This window comes from Panthera uncia (assembly GCF_023721935.1).
Source record: "Panthera uncia isolate 11264 chromosome D3 unlocalized genomic scaffold, Puncia_PCG_1.0 HiC_scaffold_8, whole genome shotgun sequence".
NCBI lineage: Eukaryota > Metazoa > Chordata > Mammalia > Carnivora > Felidae > Panthera > Panthera uncia.
In genome coordinates this window covers 74,613,639-74,624,284 of record NW_026057586.1, presented here as the reverse complement: position 1 = coordinate 74,624,284, position 10,646 = coordinate 74,613,639, and the positions used below count along the sequence as shown (strand labels likewise).

At 51.7% G+C, this 10,646-nt stretch overlaps 1 protein-coding gene across 2 annotated transcripts; it reads right to left on the bottom strand.

Moving 5' to 3' along the window:
* Positions 1–172: 172 nt before the first annotated feature.
* On the bottom strand, positions 173–10,033 carry CD3H12orf43 (chromosome D3 C12orf43 homolog). Of its 2 annotated transcripts, none has more exons than XM_049619230.1 (6): positions 9,857–10,033; positions 4,924–4,966; positions 4,632–4,730; positions 2,604–2,677; positions 1,991–2,081; positions 173–1,516 (listed from the first exon to the last, which is right to left on the bottom strand). In XM_049619230.1, the coding sequence occupies exons 1-6, from the start codon at positions 10,002–10,004 to the stop codon at positions 1,159–1,161; spliced, it is 813 nt and encodes a 270-aa protein (XP_049475187.1). In that variant the 5' UTR covers positions 10,005–10,033; the 3' UTR covers positions 173–1,158. The 2 variants fall into 2 exon arrangements, with proteins under 2 accessions (XP_049475187.1, XP_049475188.1); XM_049619231.1 differs by having other exon boundaries at positions 173–1,513.
* Positions 10,034–10,646: the final 613 nt, after the last annotated feature.

Genomic DNA, 10,646 nt, shown 5'->3' with positions numbered 1-10,646 from the left:
GGAGGAACACTGTCAGCCCGGGGCTCTACGACCTCCTCTCCAGGAAGGGGCTGCTGCAGATAACTTGGCCTTGAGGGCTGCTCCCACCCTGGACGGAGGAAAGGGCCGGGGCAGAACCAGCACCCCCGAGGCTTGCAGCCAGCCAAGAGCCAACCTGTACTTTTATTTAACTTGTAGTAAAGGAAATGAGGAATGGAGTAGTGGAAATGCATACTGGAAACTTCTTGCTTGTCCACACGTTGCCCAGATGGGGCTGGGCAGGCAGAGGGAGGTGGTGGTGGGTCACACTCTCACATCCCGCCTCTGTCTTTCTCGCTCTGCCAAACCTCAGAGTCAAGGCCACAAAGCCAGAATTCCACTTTAACCTTGAGCTTCTGCTCTTCCCCTGCAAAATGCTGCAGGTGTCTGAAAACCGGTCCACAAGTGCTGTGGTGCTTCTCGAAGTCTTGAGGCTGGGGTGCAGGAACACAGCTTGGGGTGTAGACAGGACTCCACCTACGTGAGGTTTATTTAGCATGTCTCATCAAGATTCGGCACGGACAGGGAAGGAGCACCCAGATCACTTTGTTATGTCTGGGGTCATTTATTTTCAACAATCTGGTTGGCTCAGAGACACGATCATGTGTGGCACATTCACAAATGTGGAGAAAGAAAATTCTGGCAGCCTAGGGGGGAAAAAAATCTCTCTCCTTCTTTTTATCAAGTCTGTGCAACCTGGAGGGAGAAGTACAAAACTCTTTCTTGGCCTTGTCATCTCAGGGCCCCTTCCCTCATTAAGGTGGTCTCCCACACCAGGTTGGGAAGGTGGAGGGGAAGGAAAAACTCTCCTGTCACTTACTCTCCTCAGACAGTGCTGGGAAGATGGAAGCTTTACCATGTGGCCTTCGGTCTTGAGTAACTGGAAGGCTCCTTTTTCCTGAGGCCATGGAATGTTCTGGCATCACAGGTCTGCCCCAGTTCCCAACGGGAGCACAGATGGGCAGGCCTTGATTAGGCTTCTCACCCCACAACCGTGTCTCTGTCCCAACCCTTGGGCAAGCCCCAATCATGGGCAGAGTCTGGACCTCTGTCCAGCCAAGTCCTTGAACTTGGAGGGAGGTGGGGCTTGGAAATGCCTCGTCCTCGGGCTAGTTGGGCCCCGTGCCTGTGGGGCTCCGATCAGTTGGCAGGCACGGCCACTGCCCTCTTTATCGGCGGGGATGGGGAAGCCTCGCCGGCCTTTGCTTTTTTCCTCCTTCTCTTCTTTTTGGTCCCAAGTGATGTCTGGTCTCCATTGAGCCTGGGTGAATGCTTTTCCTGCTTCCCTATGGTGGCCCCGCTTGTGGTGGTGGTGGCGGCCGGGGCGACCGAGTCGGCACCGGCCTCCTTCTTGGCTTTCTTTTTCAACTTCTTTTTCTTCTTCTTTGCCTCTTTCTCCACTTTGACAGGGCCGTGGATGGCAGATTCCTGGAGGATGTCGGAGGCTGACACGGCCGCCTCCCGGCACCGCTGCCACTCCTCGTCGCTGTCCTCGCTGCTACAAGGGGAGGGCACAGAGTGGGGACAGGGCCCCAGAGCCAGCAGGAAGAGGTCACGGCGGGGGCGGGGGGGGGGGGGGCGGCGGTGCTAGAAAGCTCCAGCTTGGGAATGAGGCCGGCCTGGGTTCCAACATTGGCTTCTCCGCTTCCCAGCTGTGTGATCTCATTAAGTGACTTAACCTCTCTGACCCTCAGTGTCTCCATCTATGAAATGGGTGCGTGGGTCTCACAGGGATGCCCCAGGAGTGAGGTGTCTGGCACAAGATGACGCTCAAAAAGCAGTAAAGATCCAAAGCCAACTCCCAACAGAACCCTCTTCCCTCTCCCACTGAGGGTACTACTTCTCGAGCTCCCTGACACGGCTCCTTCTTGGCCTAGATCTGACCAGATTCTGCATGGCTATTCTGGGGGGCTGGCAAACGCAGACGACGGGCAAAAAGGAGGGAACGTGAGGAGGGGGTGTGATACCTCACCTGGAGCCGGAAGGGAAGCGCTTTCGGCTGGGCTGGGGAGCAGCTTTCTTGCCGGAGTCTCCGGGGATGGATGTGAAGAAAAGGCGGAAGCCTAAAATCCAAAGGGGTCGATCGAGTCAGCACTGCCAGGGGCCAGCCCCTCCTCCCAGGTGCCAAGGCTGCCCCGCCTCTGCCCTCGAGGAGATCCCACAGATGTATGTTGAGAGGCACCGCGTGCCTCCTGGAGCCAGGGCCCGAGGTGCCAGAGGGGACGCGAGCTGCGCATTCAGAGCAGCAAGCCCTCAGAGGCTTCTGGAAGCCAGCGGTTGAGCCTTCTGCCTCAGGCAGCTTCCAAAGTGGCAGGTGGGTTGGGCGCGGGACAGACACTCAGCAGGGAGAGGCTGTGAAGTGCCGTGGTTAAGATGCCCCTGCTTGGGGTTAGACAGACAAAGGTGCTTCAGACAAGTGACTTCGTTTCTCAGAGCCTCAGCTCCCATGACACCCTGCCCTGCAAATAGGGGTATCAGCATCATACCCGCCTCAGAGATCCCAGAACGTACCAAAATGTATTTCCCGGCTCCAGATACACATGAGGTGGGAGACAAGAGCTGGCCTTAAGAGTATAACCACTCACCATCATCCTCCGGGGGGACTTTCTGTATTTCAGTCTTTTTCGGCTCCTTCACTACTTCTGAGATGGTAATTGAGCTTCGGAAGGAGGAAATGGTTGATTAAGGATGAGATTTTGGGTAACAAAAAAATTTTTTTAAGTGGAGGGGACGGGGGGCATGTGATGTTAAATGCAATGGCAGCAAGCACGCCGGCCTGATTAGAACGGTTAACGCCTACAGCCATAACATGCTGATCAGCCCCCGACAGCTGAAACTGCAGCGCCTCATTTGTTTGAACCCCACTTTATTCCAGGAAGTACTGAAGAAGTTTTAAAGATACACACAGTACCACAGAATGAATGCAATTTTGAATAGAGCAAAGAAAATAGGCCAGGAGGGACAGAAAGTGCTGGAGAGCAGGCACATGTTTTGCTTTGAGCATCCCGGCAGCAAGCATGAAAAGGGAAATAGGACCGACCGATCTAGAGAACTGGTTCAAGGTCAGCTGTCACCTGGGACACAGTGTTTTTTTTGTTTTGTTTTGTTTTTTGTTTTGTTTTGTTAAGACAGATTTATTTTTTATTTTTTTTCATGTTTATTTATTTTTGAGAGAGAGACAAAGCACGAACAGGAGAGGGGCAGAGAGAGAGGGAGACACAGAATCTGAAGCAGGCTCCAGGCTCCTAGCTGTCAGCACAGAGCCCGACACGGGGCTTGAACCCATGAACCATGAGATCATGACCTGAGCCGAAGTCGGACACTCAACCGACTGAGCCACCCAGGTGCCCCTCTAACACAGTGGTTTAATGTAGGTCTGCAGGGCATATTAAGCAATGTCTGGACACATTTTTGGTCGTCACAACTGGTGGTGGTGGCGGGGGGTGGGGGTGGGGAATGCTATTAGGATCTGGTAGGTAGAGGCCAGGGATGCTGCTCCCCGTTCTATAGTGAAACAGGAAGAACCAGTCTAAAAGGTTAGTGGTGCCAAGGCCAAGAAGCCCTGATCTAACACAAGAGACCAACTAGAGCACCATTTAAGTCTCCTTGCAGAGAAACACAAAAACGCCGCAGGGAATGTGCTGACTGCGGTTGACACGCATCCGGCTGGATTTCCACCTGCGGAAAAGTCTGATGTGGATCATCGCAGTGCTGGGTGGGCCTTGTTCACCCTGAAGCCGAAGAGTCATGAAGAAAAACTGCACCCGTGTGTTGAAATGCCAACAGACCCTCCTACATGTTTACCACATTCTCGAGCTGGGGCACTGGTACTGAGACTGCGGTGGTTCAGGCTGCTAAGGTCTGGCCCACCACTCTATCTCAGAGCAGCTGGTTTACACTGTGATAGGACATGTTTGTCTTTTTCATGTTTCGGGACTAAGGCCTGAACATCCTCATTTCCCTTGCAAAATCTGGTAGGGCTCAGTCAATCAGGGATGGATCTAGGCCAGTTTCTCTTGAAATGTGGTCCATGCTCCACCGATCGGCCTTCCATGGAGCAAAGCCACTGTGGCCAGATGAGTTTGGAAACTGCTGGGCCAAGCAAAGTCACGCATGTCCCTTTACCGCAGATTCTCAGAGCCTTGACTACACTATTAGGAATCTAAATCTCCGGGGGGCACCTGGGTGGCTCAGCTGGTTAAGTGTCTGACACTTGATCTCGGCTCAGGTCATGATCTCATGGTTTGTGAGTTCGAGCCCTGCGGAGGGCTCTGTGCTAACAGAGTGGAGCCTGCCTAGGATTCTCTCTCTCCCCTTCTTTCTGCCCCTCCCCAACTTGTGCTCTCTCTCAAAATAAATAAATAAAGGTAAAAAAATATCAGCTCTGCTCTCTCCTCCCTATGGCTTCGAGCAAACGCTCCTTCTCCCAGAGAGCCTGTTTCCTCACCGGCAGACGAGGACAACGACAGGACCTACGTGGCAGATTGTGCGTGAGGTGACACAGCATGTGCTCCCCACAGCGCCTGCTTGCACACCCCAAGCTCCCCACCGACGTGGGCCGCTACTGTTCGTATTAATGGAAGCAGGGGAAGAGAAGGAACATTTTTGGTTACCTGTCCAGCAGGGCTCCCAGTTTCTTGGCTACGTGGGCTCGGAATTCAGGGGTGGTCTGAAGCTCATTGCCATCTTGTTCATGTTCGTCCGCTTTCCGCCTGCAACGCACACGAAAGGACCTCACTTCCCGCCAGCTCAGAGGCTGCTCCCCACCCCCCACCCACGAGGGCAGGGACGACATGTGTCTCATTCACCCCGATAGGCCAGGGTCTATCCTTGCATCTGGCACACAGTAGGGGATAAATATTTGTTTAGAGAATGGATTAAACTTGGACCCAAAGCACACAGTACCTGAGGCTTGGCTGGCTGGCTGGCAACTGATTATTTGCGGCATCTGTGGAAATAACGAAAATTGAGGCATTTATAGAGGAAATGACAGGAACAGTATCTGCTGTGCGTCAGAGGTGATTTTAAGTGATTTACACGTATAACTCATTGAATGTTGCCAACAACCCTGTTAAGGGAGTTATTATTCCCATTTTGCAGAAGAGGAAACTGAGACGAGGAGATAAGATAACTCGGCCAGAGTCACACGGCTAATAACCGAGAGGGTTGGGGCCAGACCCAAGTCATCTGGCTCCAGAGCCCCCTCTTAACCACCATGCTGAACAAGAAAGTGTATTTGATTCCGGTATTTATTGAGCATCTACTATGTGCCTGGCTCTGTGCTAAGTGCTGTGGGGGACAGAGAATCCATTATGTAGATCACATTTTTTCAAGCCGAGACTGGAAATGGCTGGCCTGGTGATCATTCACTCAACTGAATACTGAAGCTCTAACATTACCCAGGTGGTGTTCTAGGTGCTGAACAATTTAGACATAGACGCCAGTCCTCACGGAGCTTACATGCTGGTTGGTGGATATGGAGGACTAAAACACACAATTAAAATATAAAATTAGATCATGATAAATACAGAGGGGAAATAAACACAGCAGGAGAGAGAAGTGGTGAGGGCAGGCGGGGGATCATTTTATAAAGGCAGGTAGGGAGGACTTCACGTATAGGTGACAGGTGAATGGATTTCAGAGAGGCAAGGGAGTGAGTCAAGTGGGGAAGTCATCTGGGGAAGAGTCTTCCAGGAAGAGGGAAGAGCACCTACAGAGGCCCCAAGGCAGAAGCCTGCCTGGTGCACCTGAGAACCAGCAAGGAAGCCGGGGTGGCTGCGGCCCAGTGAGTTAGGGGAGCAGCAGAAATGGGGACCTTATGGGGGGCCAGATCATGAAGGGACTGGTGGGCCAGTGTGACGACCTGGGCCCTGAGGGAGGTGAGGAGCCACCGGAGTCTGCACAGAAGAGGGACACGAATGGACTTGGGATTTTACAGCACATCTCTGGCTGCAGTGTGGACATAGACCCTGGTGGGGCAAGGGCAGAAGGAGGGGGACCATGGCAATCGTGGAGGCGATGAGAAGGGGCAGGACTCTGGATGTATTCTGAAGGAATCAACAGGGTTTTGCTGACAGATTCGATGGATGGTGTGAGAGACGTATGAAAGACGGTTCTGAGGTTCTTGACTTGAGTAATGGGACAAAATGTTCTTGTGAGTTTAAGGAGCCAACTGGTCAAAATGATCGCTTGGCAACTCTGGGCCCACAACAGGGCCATGTGGTGTTAAAACAAGTGCGGGGCACACAGTCCACATTGTGGTCTATGTCAAAAGCGCTGTGGAGCATAACACGGAATGCAAAGTGCCCGATGCCCCTGGAGTCGGAGAATGCAGGTGGCCGGGATAGACCCAGAGTCCCTCCTTCTGGGCATGCCATCACAAGGAGGAGAAGGATTTCCTCTGTCGTGACTACGGAGCGAGGGCTGTGATACAATGTCACGGAACAGAAACAGCATTAGACCCCAGGCCTCAGAAGACAGGTTTCAGTTCAGTTCTGGTTCTTCCACTGTGACTCCAGACCAGTCCCTTTACCTCCCCGAGCCTTTGTTTTTAGATCTAGAAAGTGGGGATAAGACCTCCAACTTCCCAGAGTCACTGTGAGGATACAGCGAAATTTTACATGGGTTTGGACACTTTGTTTGCACGTCTGTCTCCCCCTGGATTTGAAAGCTGCTGGAGCACATGGTCTGCGTCTTGCTTTCTGTACGGCTCCAGCTCTTGGCATAGTGCCTTGGTGTGAAAGAAACATTGCATAAAGTAATCACAGTGTACGCTGCCTTAAAATGTAAGTGGTTTGAGGTGTGGGTGACCAGTGCTTCATTACTGGATTAAAGAGCTGTATCAGGGGTTACAGTAATAATATAGTAACCTACAGGGGCGCCTCGGTGGCTCAGTCAGCTAAGAGTCTGACTCTTGATTTCGGCTCACGGCATGATCCCAGGGTCGCTGGAATTGAGCCTCAAGTGGGGCTCTGTGCTGGGCATGGAGCCTGCTTAGGATTCTCTCTCTGCCCCACCTCCACACTTGCGTTCTCATGCTTTCTCTCTCAAAAAAATATGAAAAAAAAAAAAAAAATAAAAAAAAATATATATATATATATATATATATATATATATATATATATATATATAGTGACCTACATTTCCACATGGTTATGGACCAAAGGGTCAGAGTTTTGCCCACAATGGGCAACTGTCCGTGGCAGGGAGGGGCAGAGGGCAGTTAATAGCATGGGCTTGGAGGCATAAAGACCTAGATGGATGCCTGGCTCTGCTACTTACAAGCTGGAGGACCTTTCTGAGCATCAGCTCTCGCATCTGTATAATGGGGCTAATAGTTGCTGGATTGGTATTGTTGGAAAAATTAAACCAGACACCAAATGCGAAGTGTTTAGAGCAGGGCACACAGTAACAGCTCCACCCGTGGCGGCAATTTTTATTATCCCACGGCCCAAGAATGCGTGTCACGTGTTCAGGATCTTGCCTGGCACACAGTAGGTGCTCAATAGGTAACAAGACTTATCATCGGCAGTCACATCTACTTTGGTCGGCAGAAGCTTCATGAATGCACCAAAGGGTAGGCTGTAAAAGTGGTATCTTGGATGCCACTCCTCACATGTGCATTGCTTCACATGTTGGCCAAAGCTGTTCACGTATGAGACTCACCACAACCCTAAGACCCAGGCGTTTTACGGATGAGAAAACTGTGGCTTTCAGAAATGATTTTCCTTGTCTAGGACCAGCTTCAGAGCTGGCACTTCCTATCAAGTGCTCCCTCCGCTGCCACAGAGAAATCCATCCTGTCAAGGCGGAAGCAACTGGCCCGGAAATCTAGTTGGAGTCTTGGCCCGCCCCCCCGCCTCATCAGAGAAGTGCCTTTCTGGCCAGGTCATTCATTCAATAACTATTTTCCTGAACGCTGATCATGACCTGTGCCAGGCCCCGGGGGAGGGGATACCACGGTGAAGGGACAGGCCAGATCCCAGCCTTCATTAAGTTCCCGTCACGTAACCTCTCCCTTGCCATATTTGTGGAGCAAGTCAGGCCAGGTGCGGCTCAGGTCATGATTTCGCGGTTCTTGAGTTCGAGCCCCGAGTCGGGCTCTGTGCTGACAGCTCGGAGCCTGGAGCCTGCTTCGGATTCTGCGTCTCCCTCTCTCTCTCTGCGCCTCTCCTGCTCGTGCTCTGTTTCTGTCTCTCAGAAGTAAATAAACCTTAAAAATTTTTTAATATGTGCCAAGCATTGCAGATGTATCATCTGGGTTACTTCTCAACCTTGGGGGCAGGGGTACCCACCATTATCCCTACTTGACGGATACCTTGCCCCAATTCTCATTGCTAGTGAGCGATGGAGATGGAGAGGCAGATCTGTAGACAGAGCTTGAATGAGAAAACTCCCGAGTTTTGGTGTCCAGAGATGGGAGGATATAATACTGTTTGGCGTCTACCTATGGGACATACAATGTGGCAGGACAGCAAGAAGGGAGAGGCAGGGGGGAATGAATTACCAAAAGACTTGTAAGTCCTTTTATTTATTTTCTTTTTGTTTATTATTATTTTTTAACATTTATTTATTTTTGAGAGACAGAGAGAGACAGAGCATGAACAGGGGAGGGGCAGAGAGAGAGGGAGACACAGAATCTGAAACAGGCTCCAGGCTCTGAGTGGTCAGCACAGAGCCCGACGCGGGGCTCGAACTCACAGACCGTGAGATCATGACCTGACCCAAAGTCGGACGCTTAACCGTCGGAGCCACCCAGGCGCCCCGACTTGTAAGTCCTTTTAAACAAAAGCAGGGGTTCTTAACCTTGCTTTGCTATGGCCTGCTCCGGCAATGTGGGAAAGCTTGGATCCTTTTTCAGAATAATGTTTTAAATGCATAAAACACAACACATTACAAAGAAAGCCAATGATACAGAAATTCAGTTATCATTAATAGTTAAAAACAAACAAACAAACAAACCCAGATTTGGCACATTAATAATATATGTGCTTCTTTATTAATGCATTAAATCTTTATGAATGCATTACGATCTACTAGTGGGCCCAAAAATGCCTGTAATTTTTTAAATGGATTAATTGATTTTTGAGAGACAGAGAGGGAGAGAGGGCACAAGCAGGGGAGGGACAGAGAGAGAGGGGGACAGAGGATCCGAAGCGGGCTCTGCGCTGACAGCAGCAAGCCCGATGTGGGGCTCGAACTCAGGAACTCGAGATCATGACCTGGGTGGAAGTCCCATACTCAACGGACCGAGCCACCCGAGCGCCCCCCAAAACGACTGTGCTTTTAAAGCAGGGATGAGTGTCAATTATTTTTTCCCAACATTTTACCGTGACTAAAATGATATTTTGATACACATGCAGACGGTAACGGGATATGGAAATCTGTGATTTTGTTAGGACCAAGTGACAGGTACTGCCCAAACTGCTGTAGCACTAGATTGTCACCGTCAGACACGTGGAGGACCCAGCTCGCTGACAGCCCCAGGGTCTGAGAAGGTGCTGGAGGCGGGGAAAGGCTGGATGCCAGCATCCGGGAAGGGGGGCTGTCCCAGCTATCTCGGAGAGGTGGCGGGCTGCCAGCGTATGGCAGTGAGGAAGGACCGAAGGAAGCAGAGTCAAGAGGCATTCAGGTGCCTCAGTTTCCCCGACCGGGGTAATGGAAGTACCCTCCCTGCTGCACCGGCCCGCTCTCTTGAATCTGAGTCCCACGCAGTCCCCGGAGCTTTCTCAGGGCAAGAAGTCGCGTGCCGGTCACCCCCTCCTCACCACCCATCCTCTCAGACCCCAGGGGAAGACCCCACGCCTTTCGGCCAGACTCCCTGCACATGGCCTCCTACCGGCTCTTGGCTTCTCCGGCCCTCTCGAGGGATGCTCCAAGCCCCAGGCCGGCATCGCTGCCTCGCGGCACCGTGCCAGCTCCTCCTCATCGCTGCTGCTGCTGCTGCTGCTCTCCAAAGCGCTCAGGGGGCCACTGGGCGCGACCATCTTGGGCCACCGCGAAGGATTGTGGGGAGCGTTCCACTAGCAACCCTTCACCACGGCACTGAGGGCGGAGACGCGCAGGGCGTTGTGGGGATTGTAGTTCTCAGGCTCAGTCCGCCCTCGGTCCCCCGGACTGCCCTGAGGGTTTCCTCAAATATGAGAGCTGGAAGGGCCTAAGAGGTGAGCTCCATCCTTTTCTTGATGAGGAAAATGAGACCTACAGAGGAAAAGGAATTGCCTAGGTCATACCAGAACCTTGACTCCAGCCCAGACCTACTGAATCGGAACTTGCATTTAACCGTGATTGCCTGGTGATTGGTGTGCACATTAAAATTCAAGAGGCACAGTCCCGGGTGATTCTGATGCACAGTTTGGTTTTGAAAACATTCTCCAATTTTTTACCTCAGGACTTCTCCACTCAGCCTAAACATTGGAAACACTTGGGGAGCTTTTACATCCTGACTCCTAGGACCCACCCAGGACCGACACATTAGAATCTCTGCAGTTAAGATACTCTGCTATGTAGGATGAACAAAGTGACTTTTGTCTTTGGGATGCTTCTCTTCATGTTTTACCTTTGAGGCTGCGTGTCAGAAATTGTATTAAAATAAACTCTCGGGGTGGTGGGGGGGCCTGGCTGGTTCC

What these genes read in the sequence shown, in the direction of transcription:
- CD3H12orf43 (XM_049619230.1), bottom strand. Translation starts at nt 10,004, where the DNA reads ATGGTCGCGCCCAGTGGCCCCCTGAGCGCTTTGGAGAGCAGCAGCAGC. An exon ending in GCCAGCCAGCCAAGCCTCAG is followed by an intron (nt 4,731 to 4,923) that starts GTACTGTGTGCT and finishes TGTGCGTTGCAG; the next exon opens with GCGGAAAGCGGACGAACATG. An exon ending in CGCTTCCCTTCCGGCTCCAG is followed by an intron (nt 1,517 to 1,990) that starts GTGAGGTATCAC and finishes CTCCCCTTGTAG; the next exon opens with CAGCGAGGACAGCGACGAGG.